Consider the following 23,153-nt stretch of genomic DNA (forward strand, 5'->3'; position numbering starts at 1 on the left):
TACATTTGTTTGTTTATTCTCCATATTGAGCAGGGGATGAAAAGCAGATACTCATGAAACCAGCAGCAACAGCTCCCTTTTGTTTAGAATCATCCATTGTTGAACCATTTTTCATTGCAGCCAAAGGGCCTGTTTGAACTTCCTGACTGTTCATCACACATAATTTGGACTATTTAACATTATGTCAAGAAAATTGCTCAGTGCTTCCCATAATGGGAACCTATGAGATCTCTATATCCTTGAACTAATTTTACTTAAAGTATTCCATTGAATAGCATGACTGTCTCCCTATAATCAGTGCAGCATAATGTAATTAATCTCAAAATTGCTGTGGGGAGTACAAGGCATCTCAGTTGCTTGTCGTAACAATCTAAATTAGCGTATTACTGAAAGATGTCCAGGAGGAACAGTTCATTTTAGGTAAATGCTGTCAGGGTATCCATCCTTTCTATTTCTACAGCTAAATTAAAACTATCATCATAGTTCTCCTTTTGAAATCCAAATGAGTATTTTTTGAGGTGGGAAAGTATAATTAAATTTGATGGGGTATGCCTACAGATGCAGTTTTGAATTTTATAATAATTAAATTTGTTTGAATAAAAATTCATGTTTTATTTAGAAAAGAAAAACTGGTTTGGCTCAAAGCATCCTATTGTATCAGAACAATTCCCTTTTGTCACTGAAACTTCACAGACAATTGCTTCTTCTTTTCCTAAGCAAAAAATTAATCCTGCTGTTTTACTTTTTATTCAGCCAAATTTTAACTATTTTATTTAGCGATATTTTGACTAAGCATGCAACTGCTCCAATTTACATCAAATCTAAGAGATGAACTTCATAGACTTAAATTTTTAAAATATTCCACTAATAATAGTGATTAATGATAATAAATTATGGTGAATATATGATAGATGCCTGAAATTGCATATTTTGTGTCATTTACCCTATCTCCTCTTGTCAGGAACTAAACCAAATCTCAAATGAAATGAAAAAAATTATCCTAATAAAAAGGTTATGAAAAGCGATGAAAGTAGTAAACTTGAGCTAGTTAAATGTGTTATTCCCTATGGAATATACAAAATATGAACTATTCTCAGTTTGCTACTACTCTGTAAAAAATCAGCAGAATAAAATTTAATCTTTTAAGGTGAAAATATTATTTTTTAACCACAGATAAGGGAAAAAGCGTCAGGCAAAAAGTTGAAAGCATAACTCCTGCTCAATGAATATACTCTCCAGATACTTAAAATCATAAGACAGCACATTTTTCAACTGAAAGAAAGTCAGATACTTCATTTAGATGTAGTTTTTTTCAGTAATGATCCGAAGTAGGATGTGGAACAATCCAGAGAGATTATCACCTAATCTGCTCTTTTAACATATATAAGAAATCAAAATGTAAGTAAAACAAGCACTGAATAATTAAAGAAAAGCATAACAGTAAGGGCCTGATTTAATTTGCATATTTTTTCCCTTAATAGTGCCTAATTAAGACATCAGTTTAAAAAAAAAAACCAACAGAACTCTGAGATTTTCCGCACTGAATTAAAGCTAAGGACTTTTAATGGGTGTCTTAATTAGACTTTGTTATTCATGGAAATTTTACACAAATTAAAATCAGGTCCTGCATGCAACATTCCCAGCTGAGTCTCAGAAAAAATGCTATACAGGATTGAAAGAATTTTAATCCATGTGCAGATAGCAATTTGTATTCTGAAGTCAACATACTCCACGTACAGTTTTTTGTTTAATTTTCAGTAATACTGTAACAAGCAAAACCCACATAGTCAGGATTTCTTTCTTCAAAGTAAATTTTGATTTTATGGGCCCACCCTTTTTCCCTATTTTTTTTTTTTGTTAATTAAATATATAGGAAGTCATGCAGCTGGACCAGGAAACTAGCCCATGGGGACAATAGCCGCCATGAACTTCTGCACAGTCCAAAGGGTACATATCTGTTTTTCAACTGAGAAAGTTTGACTCAGTCTCAAGTTCCAGTGCTGCTGTAGCCAAAGTGAATGCTGCAAGGCCTATCATTATTCGCGAAAAAAACCAACCTCAGCCCAAAACAAAATACTGTCATAGCAACACCTGCACCCCTGCTTAGGTTCCTTCCAAAGGAACCTAACTCTTAGGAGACGGAAAACCTGTCTCTTCAGTTGACATACCCAAGGCACTTCCAAAAAACAGGCTAAAGCACAAGCAACAGGGCTCCACAAGAGCCTTTCAGGAAAGGCATCAGAAAAATAGCAGCCTGAGCAGCAAAGATTACATTACACTGACATTGGACATACTCCAGGTATTGACAGACCAAGTCTCAACTGCGCTTTATCCTGTAGTGCAAATCACATGGTAAGACGGCGTGCTGATGCTATCATGGAAAGCAGTTTTGCACACAGACCTTCACAAATTACTTCACTAATGAAAAACATGTTAATTTCCAATATCAGACACAACTTTGAACCCGTGCAGTTGCCAGGAATGCATCTGCTGCACCATGTTCTCTACAAAAGGAAGAAAAAAACAATTTGTATGTCTCTGTTTTGCTCACTATGCAAAGAAACATCAGTGCCTATGGAACAGGGCAAGTGCTAGCTTGCAAGAGTTTCCTTTCATTGCCAGGCTATAAACATACCTGTATGCCCATGTGTGTACCTGGACATGTGTATGTATCAGCACACTCCTTGCAGGGGGAGCTTTGCCTCTGGTGGCCCAGCCTGCAGGAGGGGTGCAGGACCAGGACCTGCCCTGTTGCTGCTGCCAGGGCTTTCAGTAGAGTATTTTTCTTACACTTGACAGAATAAAAGCAAGTAAATATGATTAACCTGCACCCTTTATTCAGTGATGAACAGGATAAGTTGTATCACTTATATAGCAACTCCAGATTTCTCTGACACCAGAACTGGCAAAGCACCAGTCTAGATGCCTTAGAAGACACATGTTCCTCACAGGACTTGTTTTGGAGGATTCACATAATGTTACAGTACCTGGCTGGTCTGCGGGCTGGACGGGTCGTAGGAAGGTACATAGTTCTTCAGAGTGTCCTGAGGATTCAGGTGGGGAGGATATCTGATCGTTGGATGAGAGAAGTAGCTAGATGGGGCAGGAGGGAGAATAGCTTGTGCTGGAAATGGCAATGGTGAAGGTGGAGGTGGAGTTCTAGTTGAGATGACTGGAGAAGATAAAATAAAATTAAAATTACTTCGCAAATTGTTTCTTCTGAAATTCTTCAAAAAAAGTCAGTTATAAATCAATGTATTGCATTCCTGCTTAATGGCATTTTTACAGAAAAACTTAGAGGTCCTGCCCTCACATTATCCCAGGAAATGAAAAGTGCAACTGCTTCAAATTCATAAGTAGTGCATCTTGTTTTGGTTTTGTGGGTTATGCCATCATAGTTTTTTCTTTTTCTTTTTTTTAAACAGGAGTCATTCTCCAGCATAAATGATATTCCAATTACACAATTTTTCCATCTGAAGCCCAAAAAATATACTAAATAAAGCCCCCACTTTCATTTACAGCACTTCAACACTGAGAAAAATCACCAAGCCCCAAGAAACAAGGATTCCTCACTGCATTGCAATCTATCTGCCTCATTTGGGGACAGGGAGATATCTACTCATTAATATTGCCACAAATATTTGCTGCCCTTTATGAAAATGTTAATGAACATTCAACTTCAGTACCTGAGAAACCAATCCACCCAATAAAATTATCTTTGACTAATAAAAAAATTATCTACCCTACCCATTTTTACTCTTTTATTTATTTCCAGCCCCTACAAACACACAATCTTCTACCTAAAGACTGTGTGCAGTGTTTGAACTAACAATGTTCTTGCAGTGCAAAGAAGGTACAGCTTGTCCTTCTGGTGCCCAGCTGTCAGCCTGGAAGTGTAGGGCTTTCTATCACCCTGCACAAGAGCACACTTTCCCCCCTTACTACACACCTAGAGAGCACACACTTGGTGTATTAAAACAAGAGGTACTTGATTTAATGGAAATGGAGAAGAGACAGGGAGTTTCCATTTTCAATACAAAATCAGGGCTGTAAAGCAAGGTAATTTATACACTGTTCAGTGGTTGTCTACTGTATCAGCACAAGCACATCAACACTACTCTTCTGAACACCTGGGTGGTTCACAGCTCTGGGTTTCTTCAGCTTAATTTTCAAAGGACTTCCTATGTGTTTGGGCATTGCTCAGTGGCATAATATAACAGGCTACAAAGATTAAAATTATTTACTTGCTGGGGTTTCCCAGCAAGTAAATAATTCACCCACAAGATAGGTTATGATTGTCACTCAAGTATGTATATTTTAAAGCTGTACTCTAAATTTAATATAAAGATATACTCATAAGTGGTTTTAGGTTTTGGGGGTTTTTTTTGGTTGGTTGGGTTTTTTTGGTTTTTTTTTTTGGTTTTGGCTTTTTTTTTTTTAACTGGTTCATTTTACTCACACCCCACCAAGTTCACTTTAAACAAAATACTAATCACTGCTCTGGCATGTCAGAGCCATGCAAAACAAACACGAATGAAGAGAAATCTGTCCCTTCCATTTCACCCATTTCTCTACACTTGAGTATCTGCTGGTAGTGGAAACTTCAGAGCAACCAGGAGCATCGTGTAATAAAAAATAAGTGGATGTTAAGTGGAAAATAGTACTTATACATGAGTTTAAAGGCAGCCACTTGAAATCATGGAGAAAAAATAAAACAGAAACTTCTCAAAACTACATGTGAAGAAAAAACCAAAGTTTTCAAATCTATTTTGCTCTAGTCACTCAGCTCTGCTCAAGAAATAAAACTTTTATGCGTAGTTTACGTCAAGGACACGTGATGAGATGTTGAAGGGACACTTCTGGGGACTGTGTTCTCATCTGAACACCAGGGTCAGCCTCACCTATAAAATTAAACAGGCCATGATGCTGGAATTACCCTGTCATTACAGATAAACCCTCAAGACAACATACATTCTGTCACTATTCACATATTTAATCCTTACTTCAAGAGAATTTTTACTATGGATTTACTAATGATTCCTGAAAACACTCAATCAGGACTCTTTAGACTCAGCATTCAAAAGAAGCACTGGTACTTATTCATTGTGTCACACAGTGAGCATGGTTGTGACTTCTCTTGTGTATTAAATCCTGCCTATTCTGGTATTTAAATACAGTATAGTCATAGTAACAATAATAAAAAAGGGATTTAGGTGAGAGGATGAAATATAGGGAGGATTTTTCCTCTGTCAGTTTCTTTATGCATTGTACAGTTTATTTTATTCACTGGTTGATCCTAAATCCTTTTTAGTGACTTCCAGCAGTCAGATTACCTGTACAGCTAAATGAACACTCTTTGCAAGGATATCAAGGATATCCCAACCTTTGCCATTTTTATTTTCACCAGTATTATAAATTGGATTAGGTCTCTAAGAAAGTCTGCAAAAATGCATCACAATCTGATTATAGGAAAGGAGAACAGAGCAAATGAGCAGGGAGGTTTTACTTCCTCCTCCATAACCCTCACCACTGTGTGCAACTCCTGGGATTCCTGGGTGGTGATGCTGGGGAAAAGTGCTCAGTCTTGATGAAGAATCCTGGGGAGAAGTTGGACTAAACAAAGGCTTTTCAGGTTTCTTCATTGTAGGAGAAGACATATCTACAATAAAAAAACAATGCAACAGTAATATTAGCTTAGAAGCCTGCCTCAGGACGCATCATTTTATAGACTGAAGATATTTCTTTTGGTCGAACTTGCACAAATATCATACGATGGTCGAAATCCCTTATGGTGAATAAACTAATTTTAAATTACTGCTTTCAAATTTGAGAATTAAAAACAATGTCCTAACAGGTCCTTGTCTGCAAAACAGAAACTACATTTCTTTCATACCAGACAAGTCAAACTGTGAAGAAATTTATGTCTTTAGAACTTTCCTAGACACCCTTCAGCTCCCCAGAACATACCCAAATCATCTGTTCCTTCAACAGCCATTTAATTTTTATTGCATTTCTTAATGCAACACCTACACTCAGGTGTGTAGGGTAATTGCCATACACACGCCAGTTTATGGTATTTATTATTTTACTACTTCAAAACTTATCCCTTATTCTTCCCAAAACCATAGTGAAACAATGTAACCTCCCTAAGAACAAGGGATACTTTAACTATTCTCATATTTTCCATGTCTCAAGGACGGTCCTGTCACTTGTTCCTTTCAGTTTCCCTGTCAATAAAAACATTTCTTTAGAGCTCACTATGTGAAGATAACAGACTGGTAGGGACAAATGTATGATTTCTACCAAGCTTACTGAAGTTCCCCAGAGCAAAAATACAGGATTTTTTTCTGAAAGTTTACATTAATTGATCAATATTTGTTGGAATTTGCTCCAAATTATTTCAAATATAATTACAATATTTTTACAGAACAGACATCAATCTTGTAATTGGTTCCATTTCAAATCCATGGACTAACTCATGTTCAAAGCAGAGGTAATTTCTTAAGCACTTCACTGGACAGGGGCCACATTGCAGCTGACTTTCTTACATGGACCATGTTATAAAATGATTTTTGACCCTTTTAATATTAGCACACTCTATTCTGCTAAGACAGGCATGCAAAATGTTAATGTCTTACTGAGACCAGATTAGACCAATGTTTTCTGAACTGAAACTTAACCGAACATGAAACTGAGAGTCCACTTCTTTACCCATCCTGCCCCATCCTGCTGTCAAGCCCTGCACAGGCACTGGCAGCAGACACAGAGCAGACTCTGCCTGTGACCCTCCACCATTCCCTGTAATTCCCACCCTCCACTTTGATCCTGACTACTAAGTCTGATGAGTGCCTGAATACCCTGAAAAGTTCATATCTTCAACAATGCCACAGAAAAATGATTTATTTGTTTTTAAGTTTCAGGAAGGGATTCCAATCCTTATTACTTTGAGAATGAAAATAAAACAGACTTTTGGAAAAAAAAAACCTGGAACACAGATGAAAAGCAGAAAGATGTCAAAAGATCTCAAACAAAGTCATTTTAAGGTCAAAATTAATCAGACACAGTGTCCTATCCTGCTGAGAAATGTTCTTCAAATGTGAAATACTTGGTGCTGTTCCAAATCACCATTGTTTGTATTCTCGTATTACTTTGGAGATACAGCACACAGGCACCCAAACAGGTAGCATGTTATATATTCTAAAGCATCACATCAAAGTAAAAAGGGCTTATGCAAATAAAAATAGTTAGATCATCTCCTCTTCCAACAAGGTGAATCTGCCTACATAGGAAGACAGAAGAGCTGCTGTGAAACATAGCATATGTAGCCTGTTCATCAGCAGCTTGCACAAATGGTGCTCCAGATGTATAGCTGCTCAAGACAGCCCAAGGCAACAATTTTGATCAATTCTAATGTGATAAAATGCTTCAGGGAAAGTGCAGAAACATGTTTACATCAGCCTTTAATTAAACTGTTGTTCACTTCCAAAGAACCTTAGGAAACACTAATGAGACATGAGTTTTGGCAATTTCCTCATCAAAGCAAAGACCCTCTTCCTCAGTCTAAAGCAGCTTGTCATCCAGGCAGTTCCTTGATGGGTGTTATCTTGGCACAGCCCTTGGCAAGCCACCTGTAAGGAGAACTCTGCTGGAACCAAACAGTGACCCAAGGCAAGTTCAAACATCCACCTGCCTGTTTCTGGACACCTGACCTGCTTTCTTGATCACCATCACAGCATAGCACCTTCTCTTTCTTGCTTATGAGAGATGCTTATGAGAAGAGCTAGAAAATTCTATAAACAAATAATTAATATCTTTCACTCTTTTAATTCTAGAAATCTTCTTTTTAATATATTTTCTACTGTTTGGTTTCACAAACCTTTCTTTACAAGGTACACTCTTGCAAACCACAATCTGTAAAGATTTATTTACAGCTCAGTAGTGTAGCATCACCTCCAGAGAAAGTCAGATAAACCCACATTCAGCTTACAGTATTTATCACCATCATGAAGGCCAAAAAACTATGGAGCCCAAAGCACCACTGTCAAGCTATAAGATGCATCCTTCCATGCTACAGTTTTAAATGAACTGCTCTTTCCCAGAGGCAGTACTTGGAATGATTTCAGCTTGGCCTCAGTCTTCATCTCATCTGATATGTACTCTTGTGTGAAGCGCATGAAAACTTCAGTAAAATTTTGAATTCACTTTGGATGCCTGTATGATGACAAGAAATCTCACCATGCTCAGGAGAATTTGTTTTGCTTTACACCCCCCCCTTCCACCATGTGAAGAAGGAGCAGAGCCACGTTGCACAGGCAAAGCCAGCATCACCAATTTTCTGATAGCTCAATATGATTTCCTCTAGCACAGTAAGCGTTATGTACTTCTCAACCATGCATTTTAATAAGACACCTAATGCTGAATACTGACAGCTGAGTGACTTTAAACCACAACCACCTCTCCCTTATTGAAAAAAGGCTTTGTTATATCTGCCCTAAAGACTTGTCACTGGGGCTGTATGAAAACTAAGAAGCATGAAAATCAAAACATTTTAATTCATTTCTCTTCTCCACAAAAGGAAGAAAAGGAGTGGGGACACATTTTTATATGGATATGTGATTAAATACGAAAGAGAGATGTGCCTGAACAGCTGGGTGTCTGAGATACTTGATGTTTGTAACAGAGAAAGACTGGCTTAGAGTTCCTGTTCTATAACAGATAGAAACCAGTTTCTGCAACTAGCTTGTCACTTTTACAAATCTGTGCCCTAAACCTTGGCTCGTTGGTGTCTCATTCCACTTCACTGTAAGTGTTATCTTGGACCAGAAATAAGGCCTCCTAAAAATTTATTTACTTCAATGAAAAATTCTGGTAATTGAGGCTCTCCAGAATGAAAAATCAACCAAATCATGGTCAATTCTGTGCTATGGATTTCTGAAACATGTTTTAACAATTTTCAAGGTGAAGGCCTTTGTACTCACTTTTGTGAGAAACAAGGGGTCATGCAGCTGCATGGATACTGCTTAGCAGCTGAGAGTGCTCTGAACTTTAGCACCAGTGTCAAGGTTTGGAAAGAGCTGTTCACTTCATGTTCAAAAGACTGATCTGTTTTACCTCACATTTTAAAAACTGATCTCAGTTTTACTTTTACTTCTGCATCAAGTGTGGAAAACCATTTGACATATGAAAGTTTTATACTAGATTAGAGTATTTCAGTGTATGAAGACTTGATAACCTCCCATTTTCAAATCAGCCTACTTAGCGCCAACATTATTTTCACAGGCACACCTCTGACATTACACAATCCAGTCTACCAGACTGTGACACCTGTTTTCCCATCAGGAACCATGCCCAAGGCTAATCAAACACTCTGTTGTGCTATTATGTCATTTCACAACAGATAAACCATTTCAATGTATCATCGTTTGTATTGAAAAACCTAAGAGAAACTAGACTGGAATTTCTACCAATGACATTTTCAGTATTGTAAGCTGTCAAGAAAAACACTAAAACAATCCTGCAATTCAGAAAAGCTGCAGCAAAATGAGCAAATTAATTGCAACAGTAACTGAATTATTTCTTTTTTCATTAGTCATATAATAAATTACACTATTTTATTTTGCTTTGTTCTGTAAGTATTAATATACATAAGAGAAGAAAGTGGTGCATGAACTTCCAGACAACCAAAGCACAAAAGTCAGAACCCTTTAGATGGAGCAGACATGCCATTCTTCTCATCCTTAACCACATGAACTTGCAGAACACTGTACTTCATTGCCAACAGTAACACTCTGTGGGCTGTGTTTTCCTTGAAGATGTTCTCTACCTCAGCAGAAGGGGGTTTGGACAAGAGACAGAATGGTTTTACCTATCTGCCCTTACACCTCCCAGCATAATGGGGGAGGGGGAATATAGGAGGCAGGGTGGAAAACCCAGACAAGTCCCTGTATGAATGAATGAATGTAGGACACTCTTTGCTGGTGTCTGTGACTGTATAAAGTTGGACAACTGAAATTTTCCATTGCATTACTGACTATCCTACTCTTTATGGACAGAAAGAAAAACTCAGTACAGTTAATGTTAAAATTACATGCACCATCTTTTGGAAAGTATAATCTAGTGCATGGACATTTAAACTAAAGTAATTGGGAAACCTGCATACACATTTCCCAAAATTAATTTTTCTTTTTTTTTCAATTTTAAGAGAAAGCTATTTATAAAATGGGGGATGACCAAAGCTATGATGGTCCGATCAAACCATTAATATTGACTATGTGGACGCCAAAACTTTCTCCATCTCAAAATAATTTCAAAAAATGTCCAGCTATAGGACAGGACATACAGACCTAATCCCATAACTGTTGTTTGACAATATCATATTACATGTAGGTAATTAACTGCCAGAATGAAGGGATGTATGTCTATGTAAATTTATAGCTATTCCCACCAAGATTAGGCTGAAACTATGGTACACTGTCCTGTCAAGGCTGTGGGCAGCAATTCCTCATTCTCATCTTTTAAACACACCTCACCACTTCTCACCAGGAAGTAACAGTAAATCACCCAAGAGAGGTTTATAATCAGCATGACTATGTTACTATAGCTGCACTGTTTCCTGTGAGGAGAAAACATTCCTTTTTTTCCCATGCATGAATCTTCTAGACAAAAATGGCCAGACGTCCTCACCTTTCCTCACCCTCATCTCATACCAGAAACACTGTCCTGCTGTGAGACCCCCAAGCTGCAGGTGCCATCAGGGAGATCATTGGGAGCTGGGATGTTGCTGTTGGAAGGAGGTGGGTATATGTCCACCCCCTTCACAGTGATCCACAGGGACCAGCTGCACCTCTGCAGCCTCTCCTGTCTCACGTCTTCCTAGAACTGCAGACTCAGTTCATCCAACCACTTCTGTATCAACACAGCCCGTCAGATGTCCTGTGGGAAGTACTTGGGACTAACACAGAGCTCAGTGCGGGGCTGCCTATTAAACATGGAGTAGGCATTGCAAGCAACGAGGCTGACTTTCAAAATAGAGATAAAAGGCATCAGACCAAAAAATACTGTGTTGCTAGAACAAATATATATACCATCACTAAAAAAGCCACTGCCATATAAAAACATTAAGAATCTCCAGTGTATTTCAGGTACTTGAGTCCTTTTTTGTTTATCTTTATGCTTCAGAAACAGAGTGGGCCATTTCTTCTTCTATGAATCACTGTTAAGAGGTGTGATTCATGTACACAGCTGTGATAGAAGATCATTGTGGAAGAATGAGAAAAATTAACCTAAAATACCAAAAAAGTTGTAAAGACTTCAGAGTATGTTTTTGTCATTTATTAAGTTATCCTACAGAAAGTCATCTAGACTTCAAGTAAAAAAGTACAGCTGTAACATTTCATTAAGACTGAGACTCCAAGGACCTTGGCGAGAAAATAAAATCAATACTGTAATCATAACTGCCAAAGTCACAAAAATATTTCCAGTTTCTAAAGCAATAAGATTAAACAGCTATTTGAGATAAAATAATGTGAAGGAATTTGTTGGTTTAGAAGCAGTCAGATTATGAAATCTTTTTAATAGTATTATATTCTCTAACAGTACCAGTTAGAAATATTTTAAGAGGTGTGCCACATTAATTGTTGATCCATCTGGGGAATGTTTTTGAAAATCGTTTAGTCAAACTGAAATATACTACTTTGAGCAAATTTGATGCAGATTGTTTGAAAGTAGTAAAAAATACCTTTTCAAATATATCTATGCATAAACACAGAAACACAGAATCTGTGGATGAAGAGAGGTGTCCAAAAATTACAATACCTGTTCTTTCCATAAATGAACATATTCTGCATCACATATATTAAATTATGCAGACTTACACATACCCTACAAGTTCTAAAAAGAAGTGACCCATTTCAAAATACTAAATGTCTTGTTCAGCAAAATTGGAGTAAGAAAATTACACATAATAGCTTGTGGGAAAAATCTTGCATTAAGACATTTATTTTATCACTCATTTCATTCAAAGGATATCTACCCTCCAGATAATAGGATGTTGCCATGATACAAAATTCACCACAGGATAATGGCGATGAATACAAGAAAAAATTCCTTTTTGCACTAACGTCTTTCTTTGATCAATATGGAGACCTTGAGTGTACTCACCTCACTAATCACACATAGAAAACATTAAATAATAGGTCTTTCCACAATATATTTGTCAAAACAAAAGACAAAGAATCTGTAATGAGATTTTTTACAGTGACTTTATTGAGCAAACAGTCATTTCCAGGAACGCAAAAAAGAAAAAAGAGCAAGCCTCTTTTGTATGCTTCCTATTGCATCTCCAACTATATTTGTCTTTCTCTTTATATTTCTAAACACTCTTCATTCAGTTGGAAACTTAAGTGTTCATGGGCTGAAGGAAAAGTGAGGTCCCTGCTCTGCCCAAAAGAAAAACTTCCTATCCCGCTATTCCAAATACTTGAAGGTACTTATGAATGAGTTGTAAGTTCGTCTAAATCTATTTTAAATACAGAAAAACAGATTAATCTTTGTTGCTTTGTTTTTTGAGGACAGCGTAAACTTATCACTCTCAAAAATGCAGGATGTCAATTTTCTTGATGTACAAGCAACTTATTCTAAGGCAGCATTTTTGCCATCCTGTTCATGGTATATTTTTCTTTCTCTGTATTAAGTAAGCATTTGGGAGATCCTTCACCTATTTTTCTATACTTTTTACCTTTCAAGCTCTAAATATAAAAATAATGTTTCACTTATTCCAGGTACCAGCAGCTTTTCTTGCAAAATTGCCACTATGGAAAACAAAAGTAAACCAATTCCCTATTGATCTTAGATTTGTTTAAACTATCCCAACATTTGACATTATTTTTAAGAAGCAGGCAAAGTTCATGGACTGAACTCTGCCAACATCTTTTTTCTGCAATGAGAAAGAACAAGGAGAACTCAAATAGGGCCTTCAGGAAACTCTTCCTCGTTAAGGCTATTTTTTGTTACCATGATGCCATTTTCAGAGGCACAGCAGCCAACAGGCTCACAGGAGCCATGGCTAAGAATTTACCCTGGAAATACGCTTTGAGAAGTTAGTCTTGGTGAAACGTATCTCTGATTTTACAAATGGGAAGTTATGAAAATTTATCAAGTGGTGGTATTTGACTACAGTGCTGAAAATAATCCTATCATACTAGTCAAAAACACAAAATTATATGTATTATATAGAGATACAGAGGTATGAAATGTATGTGTGTGTGTATACATTGTTTAAAAAGTATTTTGAAATAATAAAATATACAAAGGTAAAAGCAACAAGCTACTAATAAGACACAAATTGCATTCAAATATACTTTGACATGAAAGGATTTTGAGAATTCAGACTAAGTCAAGAACATAGAATGGCATTTAACAGGTATTCATCAAGGTAAACCTTTGCAAGCTGAAAAGATGGAGAGAGTGCTTCTAAAGTATTAACCCTCAGAAGGAGCACCAGGAGCTGGAAAAAATCCTTTACCCTGTCCAACACAGGATACCAAAAAGCCAAGGTGCTCTGTTACTGATCTCAACTCCTGGACTACATTTACTACTTCCTCTTTTAGTTCCCTTACTTCAGAAATGAGAACATCCATCCTTGACAGTTGAGGAGAAGAAGACCCAAGAAAGAAACAGTGATCAGGAAGGACCCCAATGGGGAAGGAGTTTCCAGTGGATGGGGAGAAAGAAAAAGGGGACAAGTGTCCAGAAGAGGAGTATCCAACAAGGGGTGTCGGGACCTGAGAAGTGGAGGGTCCAACAGATGCTGGCCAAGCAACAGGTGAAGGCGGTCCAGCTGTTTCAGTTTTAATGGAATGATGGCATCTTGGCTCTTGACTGTTGGTAGAGGTGGGTGAGGTGTAAGGGAATGAACATGATGAAGAAACTGTAAAATTAAAATTCAGTTCATTGTATATTGATATTCAGTATTTCCAGACACCTGACTACTATGGAAATCCACATGAATCTCTCCACTTTTGTCATGAACAATGTTCATGACAACTGTTATATTTATTCCAATGTACACAGTAAAACAGATCTCAAGGACAAATACAGAAATTGTCTGCAATTATGTTAATGAACTTTCTTAAGCCAGCTTTCAGAAAGGAGGCCATAGATGGGCACTCTGTCCTTCTCTTTTCTGATATTTCTGTTTCCTTACAAGTTAAGGGGGATAGCATCTGATTTACTTGCCAGTTAGTAAATCAAAATGTTCACCAACACTTATTAGCCTATTAAATCCTAAAGATTCCTTAGCCACTGTACTAGTCACTAGAGACATTTGAAATTTTTAGTAACTTCCTCTTCCAAATTGTGAGGGGAATTTTTTTTTTACTGCATAAAATTTCTGAATTTCTCAAACACTCATCAATTTACTCAGGCAGAAACTTACATCTATCTCACAAAATCTTACTAGTGCAGGAACTTAAAATTTTGTTTAATATGGAAACATAGTGAAGAATTTAGTAACAGCAATCTGGAGAAAGGAAGACTGGGAGAGATCTACAGCAAATTAGTCATTAGACAAAGAGGTATTTCTAATTGATGAAGATTTAAGACATGATCCACACATGATTGAAGCTATTCAGGCTTCAGCTATCCAGTTGGAAGAAACAAGCCACAAGAGAGAAAAACTAACTTTTACAATATCTGACAGAAGACACAGCAATTGAAACCCCAATTATCATGTTAGGGCTCAACTCCTAAGTAACGCACCATTCTCAGAGATGACTTTTCCCTTTCTTGGACTGTAGGATTTTTGGAGGACAGTTAGTTACTTGAAAGGCTAATGGCAAAAGTCTTGGGAGAAAAATCTCTGCAGTTATAAAACTGCCTATTTGCACTACCAGAAAACCTCAAATCTGTTTCAAAAAATTACACAAATAGAAGCATATTTTTAGCATTTCAACATAGCAAAAAATAATGGCAAAAACTACAAAATCTTCCCACATTGACTGGATGTCTCCAAAATTAAAAACAACACTGTCATTCCACAGTATTTTTTTAAATCTGTTTTTGAAACAGTTACACATTCTCTTGCGGTTACATATATTTTTAAAATAGTCACAAACTTTTTTGCAAGCCAGTGAAGAAAATCTCCAGAACAGTGTAATGGCTTCATAAGATTTTATTTTCTTCTACAAGGATCAATAATCCAACTTCAATAAATAAAAAACTAAAACTTATCTTTCATGTTAATTTTGGTTAATTAGAGGGGACTAATATTTTTATATCAGATTGGTAACGTAACTCAGTTGATTTGCTTCTTACCAAATGTATGCCATCTATAAAGTTACTATTTTTAGGCTATGCTTGCTTATTTCTGCCCAGAGTTACAACTTCAAAGAGACAGCTCCCCCAAAACAGACTATAAAGCACAACATCTGGAAATCTTATCAAAACATTTTTGGAAGTACTATGACAGGAAGACAGTTAACAGCAAAAGGACAGTCTGGAGTTTTACAACTGAAAGCAGAGTCTGGTATGAGCAACATTTTACTGTAACTAGGCTAGATTTCTTTTTCTTAGTTTCACAAATGCTACATCCTTGTGGCTAGCCTTGTGGTGTAGCCACAAGTACTCCTGTATTCATGTCCCTGAACCTCATGATGCATGCCTGCACACTAAAGTTATAAAACCTATCATGAATACAACAAAATCACTCGTCTCCTAAAGTTTTCTTATGTACTAAACTATTATTTTTTTTTCCAAAGCAATGGAAGCCTGTTTCACCCTACTGCAAACTTTTCTTTCCTGTTTTAATTTCAGTATATTTCTGTGTTGTCCGTTAATTTCTGTCTCATTCTCTCTATCAAAACTGCTAGAATGCCCCTCAGACACCTAGGAAAATTCTAAATATTTTATTCAAATGTGTTTCAGATGTTACTATTTTATTGCAACTATCCAGTTCCAAACTACCACACTCATGACATTTCTGTTACTTTAGAAATAGTTAAATAAAGATATGAAAAGCCTTAATGACAAAAGAGTCTTTCAAAACTATGTCATTTCAGTTTCTATGAAAATACTTTACATTTAGATATGGTGACGAAGAAACTAAATCTATTTCATTTCAGAAGTTAAAAACCTCTTTCTTTCAAGTCCAAAACTGGGACAATGAAACTGAAATGAACAATGGTATATTTTAGTATCAACACTATTCCTGATGCTGTCTCTCTTAGAAAAGTTAAAATTCATTGGAGCGATAGAGAAGCTATTTACCCATAAACATGATATCCAGAGACATATCTATTTGTGTGTACTGTGAAATGATTTGCATTTTTGGTGCTGATGACCTGTGGATACTGCCTGAAGAAGCAATGTCTGATGTGACTACACGATCATTCCTTCTTGACACTGGATAAATGCAAATGTGATGCCAAAACTCTTATTTCTTTTTCATTTATCCCTAACCTCATACAGCACATAGATTTAGATAGATAAAAGGGAAATAACACAAGTGAGATCTCTGGCATAGACATCACCTCCAAAATTTACTTATATTGTCTTTGTGTTTACAGGCACATGGAAGTAGAAAATAGATTTTCAAAAAAACGATATCATGACAAAACATCTGTGTCTGAAAGGAGCTTTTACACAGATACATATAAGTAATTGAATCATCACAGAATATCCAGAACTGGAAAGGACCCACAAAGGATCACCACAGCCCTACTCCTGGCTCTGCACAAGGCAGCCCCAAGAACCATATGTGCGTGAGCACTGTCCAAATGCTTCTTGAACTCTGTCAGCTTGGAGCTGTGTCCACTTCCCTGAGGAGCCTGTTCCAACCACTCTACGTAAGAAGAACTTTTTCCTATTTAACCTAATCTGTCACTCCTTTGGGTTGTACCACTGGTCACCAGAGAGATGAAATCAGTGCCGCGCAGATGGTATCAAGCATATAACAAACTAGCAGCAGGACAAATATGCCAGGAGCTGCCCCACACCCCTTCCCACTGAGCCCAGGCACCAAGGGGAGTCATTGCAGTTACTAACTCATGGTGTATCTGCACCAGCACCACAATCTCAGAAAGTGATCAGAGGCAAACATAACTTTTTAGGGGCAAAATGCTTCAATTTCCCCCGTAAAACAGTTTTTGCAGTGGACAGAGCTGTATCTGTGACTCTGCAGGAATGGAAGAACATCTTAAGGATAGAAAAAAGAAAGTCCCTAATAGTGATTTAAAGGCAATCTCTTTTCACTAAGCCCATTAGTGCTGGAGGACAGGGCATTCAGGGAGGGATGTAAACTCCAGGAAGCAAAAGTAAAACACACTGATTTAAGTCTATCTTCTTTATTCTTTCTTCCTCATATTGAAATTCCCCGTTTATGGAACATATTCAAAGCTATTTCACTCAAGAAGTCCAGCTATTTAATGACACACCTAATGAAATTAAGTAAAGGTTCATTGTAAATACACTCGAGCAATTTAAATCATCATATTGTTCACTAGTGATAACTGTAACGTGAAGTTCACACAAACATTAAACAAATCCAGTGTTCATGGAAAATAATTCTTTGCAAGCAGAATGATTCAAAACTGAAAATGCAGTTGAGATACTTGAGAGCTACAGAGATCACCTGAGAAAGGTTCTGTCAGCAGGACTTGCACTCAGGAGTCTACCTGGCAGGGCACTTCCCAGCTCTACCTGCCTGAGCACTACAGCTCAGGCAGCAGCACAAAACCACTTCATTTCACAAATGGGGATACATGTCTTCCCTACAACTATAAAAAAATAATTTATCTAGAAAGTAAAAAATTTATTTATGTGATCCAGTCTTTCATGAAGAATTGCAATAAAGTTTCATGGCAAAACAGGTAGCATCCACAGAGAAAAATATTTTCATAAGGAGGAAGATTCTGGATGGTAGATCTCCTATTTATACTGTTCTTAAGTTAGGTTCTTCAAAACCACAGGCAAGCCTCTTTTAAAAAAATGAAAAAGTGAATGTTTCAAACAGTAAAAATAAGTATCAGAGGCTCCCTAAGAAATTAAGTACAAAACAAATTATGAAGAAAAAAACTAGTTAACACTGAGTAAGAACAATAGCCTAATGGTCAGAGCACAGATGAGAAGGTAGGCGAAAGCAGATTAAAAGGAGACCCACTATAATGGAAATATGAAAGTTTGGCAACTAAAAGAAATACCAGTCAGATGTTTCCTTGCACATGGAGATGAAAGAGGAAACTGAGCAGAGGGGGAAAAAAGAGTTATGATTTTTTGGTTGTTTTTTGGTTTGTTTGTTGGTTTTGTATGTATGTTTGTTTGTTTGTTTGTTTGTTGTTTTTTTGTTTTTAAGCTTTAAAACAATATAAAAATGAGGTAAGACCAAAGGGTCACTCAGTTGCTGAAGACCTGAGAGCAATGATCAGCAGTGGATGTGAAAACTGAGGGCAAATATTGAACGACTAACAAAGGAAGGAACTGCATGTCTTTTTCTCTATTTCTCTTTTACATACTATGCTTCACATGTCGCAGTCTCTCTAGACAACTGCAGTACCTCAGCCACAGGATCCATTAACCAACACTGTTCAAATACATGAGTTTAAACACATTCTCACATAACGAGTGTGAGGGAAAAGATTGCACTGGCACCTAGGTTTATAACACATCAAGATAACATGAGAGAGAGTTATGACAATTAATTTCACTCTTTTGACAGCCACAACTTTCTTCTCCATGTAAGCATATTTGTTGCTTTGGATAACCCAGAACATGCCACCACTTACCAATCCCCTCAGGTAGAGTCCCACAGAGCTATGTGTGGGTCTTCAGAAAGAGCCTATTGGAACTATTCTGAGTCACATGGTAGAGACTAAATGCCCATGCCATGGTAATGCAGAAATGGTGTTATGTTTTAGTAATCATACAAACAAGATGTTTTGATTTCTGAAAGCACTGGACTCCAGATTCTACTGGGATGATCACGGCATAGACAATATTAAGTAGCTCATTTGTCACATGTCTTTTCAAACAATAATGCTGTCACCAGATAGAATACTATTATTATTATTATTATTATTATTATTATTATTATTATTACATAATAATAATAATAATAAAATCTTGTTTATGATGGTTGTTTATACAATATCCTGTTGGTTTTAAATACCTTTACAAAACCAGCAAATACATACACCACACAGAAAAAAGATTCTTCTAAAAAGCCACCATTTTATTGCAGCAATGAAATGTCTATATTTGAGCATAATTCAAGGTAAAACAATTCCATGCTACTCACCTTGATCTCTTTCATGCCATGTCCTACTTCCTGCAGCTGGTGAATTCGGAGAAGGATAGAAGTCTCCTGTTGGGCTTGGCTCCATATTTTCATCTATGGAGATAGTTTTGGGTCTTTTGCTGTTAAGAATTGTGAGATTTGTCAGTGAATATAATATTCATCTAGTAGTGGTATACAAACTTTCAGGATCTCTACAAATATTTTAAAAGAGAGTAATTCAGATTACCAAAGCCAAAAAACCCCCAAAAAACTGGATATTACCACCTACATTAACTTGCACAGGCAATGACAATAATAAGTGATGCAGGTATGCTCTTGATATTCCCATGAATAAATATTTCAAAGATGGCACGCATGGGCAATATAAAAGTCTACAGGATTTCATGGAACAACTAATAAACCAGTTCCTATAGCCTACCAAAGAAAGCTTGTGTTATGAAGGTACTAAACTCTATACAAGAACCCTGAAGTGAAGCAAGTCACTGGAAAGTGCTACCAATAAGGCCAAGGTAGAACAGGAACTTTTGTGAATGTGTTAATAATGAAAAAATATACTTTACTGTATTTCATCAGGTCAAACTCCCAAGCTTTTCAAAGAGGGCTAGTCTGAAACAAACACTTTTTGGTTTTGACTAGTCTAATTAAAAACAACAAAAGGCCCATATTTCAAGTCACCATATAAAATGAGGCAGAACTTCAATACAGTGGAGGAAAAGTGAAGTTTCTTCATAGCAATATATACTAATATATACTATACTATAAGCTGTTATACTGATGGCTAAAGAAAACAAGGAACAAGTTTTAGTGGTGTGGTAGTAATAATAATAGTAGTAGTAGTAGTAGTAGTAGTAGTAGTACTACTACTACTACTACTACTACTACTACTAATAATAATAATAATAATAATAATAATAATAATGCTACTATAACTATTATTGCTACACTGTAATAATTAATCTGTCTATTCTAATTAATCCATCAATTTCAAAAAAGTATTTGGCATATTGCCAAGCTGAAAATACGATAGAATGAAATACGGAAACATGAGCAAAATAACTCAGGAGAATCAAGTGCTGGTGGAAGAATAGCTCAGCCCCCTGATAGTCCTATTAAATCCTGTCCCACTGCGCAGGCACTTCCTGACTGACTGGGGTGCAGAAATGTGGGACAATGACAGCTCCTATAGTGCTTGTGATTTCATGGTGTAGCAGAGAGTTTCAGAAAACCAAGGGGCCCTAGGGCTCTGACAGACAGTACATGATCTGATAGTCAGGAGGAGGGCACAGCAGGGCACAGCCCTTCATTTGTGGGCCCACCAGCTGCTCCCAAGGGAGGAAATAAGACTTTTTCTCAGAGATGGGAGAAGGGAGCATGTTGAACAAGGAGGAAGTCAGTCCCTCAGACTAAATTGCCTGTAGCAGGCAATGGGAGACATGAGAAAAATTAACTTGTAACTATCTCACGTGCTCCTCCTTTCTTTCCACTCTGTTGGGAAATGCTGTCTGAAAAAGCAAGACATGAAACACAGTTGCATGAGCCGGGCTGTTACGGATGAGAACACCTTGTCTTTATATACCTGTCCTAACACCTTTTCTAGAGGAAACAGTATCTGTCCCAACATGTCTTGTGAGACGGAGGTCCAAGAGGGAGCCCTGAAAGACAGCCCTTCTGCCCGCAACACCCTGAGCCCTGCCACCGTGTTCCCAAGTGCTAGACCTTCCTGCAGCTCAGCAACATTTTTGGGATGCGTAGCTGTCCTCCTGGCAAGACGTTTGAGCGGGCACTTCAAACCCTGAAAAAAGTTACCACCACCTTCAATATCATGCAAGATGACAGGCAACAATAACATTTCAAATGACAAAATTTATAACTTACAAGTCTGTGCAGAGATTATGGCAATGTACACAAGTAGCTAGCCTCACAAAATCAGAGGAAATTAACAAAACAGTTGAGGGTAGACAGGATTTGTGAATTGCTTGTCCAAAACTATTAAACATGGTTCACATTAGCACTTATTTCAAGTTTTTACCTGCTTGGTGGAGAGGACAAGGACCTCTGTAGATTTACACCCGAATTCATATCATGGTAATATGGCTGGCTCGGAAGCTCTCCAATCGGGAAGTTTACTCCACTTCCTTGGGTTATGGGTGCTGAAAAACACATCATCATAAGAAGTCAGAAGTAATCTTCTATCTTTTTAGCTATCTTTTCTTTTTTAACACTTGGAAAAATATCAGGATGTTACTACATGTACCTAACTTTCTGCCTCTTGTGGAAACCAAGTACAGGCAAGTTGCATCAATGATTATGTATCTAAAAAGTGAATTGTCTTCTGTAGTACTTACTTAGCAGTTATGCAGGTAAAATTTAGAATTCATTTATTTTATAAGACATAACATAGAATCACCAGTATGGAAAAGATAATGCAAACCTCAAGCAGTATATGAATGAGGCTGGGTTTATGAGGAGAGCTTGTATTATTTATTAAAGAACTGAAAAAATGGAAACTCAGATACACACTAATTCCTTTTCCTTAATGTTAACTCTGCTGTATTAAAAATAGCCTGCTGTGCTGACAGCCTGGTTTTCTGCCTTCTTTTTCTTTTGCCCAGTGCCACAGGTTCTGCTTTGCATATGTGCACCTACACGCAAATACACATAGTCAGTGTTACCTTCACCTCCTCATAGGGTCTGTGTACCATACAGAACCTGGTAATTCAAGAATGAATTATGTATTACATATTGTGGTGTATTTACCTTTGTTCATTGTCTGTGCATTGTGCATTTTAACTACCTTTGGCACTTAAAAGAATAATTGCACTTTGTGTAATGTATTTGAAGGTTTGTATTTTTCCTGACAGTTTAAGTACAACTCTGTTGCGGCTTGAGGTTAAACAAATGCATGGTAAGAAATCCCACAGAAACCACATCCTTTAATGCTTATTATTAGAAGTATATCATGTATAACAGCTCCATAATGCACAGTTTCATAGCATAATTGCAATATTGTTTCTTTTTTAACCTGAAAGGCCTTATACATTAAAATGTACTTAACCACCTGACAACAAAAGGAAAGCTACAATTCACACATCCTCAGCCTTCTAAAACAGCAAAACCATATCTTCAGCAGGCACAAAAAAGAATATGTCTTAGCACTGCAGGATTGCAAATGCTCACTATTTTGCTGCAGGATTTAACAGAATTTTAGCTGTTAAAATATTCATTTCTGACCACTGAAAATGAAATAACCGTTGTATCTGAAGCCTCAGAAAGTTAATTAAACTCCTTAAGCACCCTGACCCTGTATGAGTTAACATCTGTGCAAAATATAGACAGACATTTTAGAAATTTTTGGAAGCCCCTTTGGCTTTGTCCTCTCCAGGACAAATCACTTTCACCTTTTGTCCTCTCCAGGACAAAATCACTTTCACCAGAAAAGTGATTTTTCTAGATCATTCAGTTTTTACAATGTTGTATTATCACTGTGGACACTTCTAACTACAACTTTCAACTATTCTTCTTTATTTCCTAATGAAGTCTTGAGAGAAATACTTTAATTGTGTTGATAGTAAAGGGAGAAAAGAAAGAGTCAGGGAGCAATGCAAAATGAAAATGTGGACATGTTTTATGCTATACTATTATAACAACTGTTAGATGTCAACAAAAGAGATATTCTATTCTTTTTGGTTTTTCATTCTGAAGTCGAAGCTTCACCTGTACTTTTATATTTAATATTTATGAAGATTTTCACATGTTGATGCTTGTAATATCTCTGATGGCAAAACAAGAAAATGTAATTAGAAATTCAGTTACAGCCAATGCTAAGACTAAATGAAATACAAATATTTTATACATTGTTGATCAC

At 36.9% G+C, this 23,153-nt stretch overlaps 1 protein-coding gene across 5 annotated transcripts in view; it reads right to left on the bottom strand.

Annotated features, from left to right (window-relative positions):
• The window catches only part of NFIB (nuclear factor I B), a 169,740-nt gene that overhangs the window by 37,506 nt on the left and 109,081 nt on the right, over positions 1-23,153 (bottom strand). For all 5 annotated transcript variants that reach the window (XM_084225513.1, XM_084225512.1, XM_084225515.1 and 2 more), the window contains exons 5-8: positions 21,318-21,438; positions 19,289-19,407; positions 5,528-5,659; positions 2,988-3,172 (exon numbers count right to left, since the gene is read on the bottom strand). In XM_084225513.1, the coding sequence (XP_084081639.1) occupies positions 2,988-3,172; positions 5,528-5,659; positions 19,289-19,407; positions 21,318-21,438 (557 nt within the window). The remainder of the gene's footprint in view (positions 1-2,987; positions 3,173-5,527; positions 5,660-19,288; positions 19,408-21,317; positions 21,439-23,153) is intronic.

This window comes from Fringilla coelebs (genome assembly GCF_963513975.1).
Source record: "Fringilla coelebs genome assembly, chromosome: Z".
Lineage (NCBI taxonomy): Eukaryota > Metazoa > Chordata > Aves > Passeriformes > Fringillidae > Fringilla > Fringilla coelebs.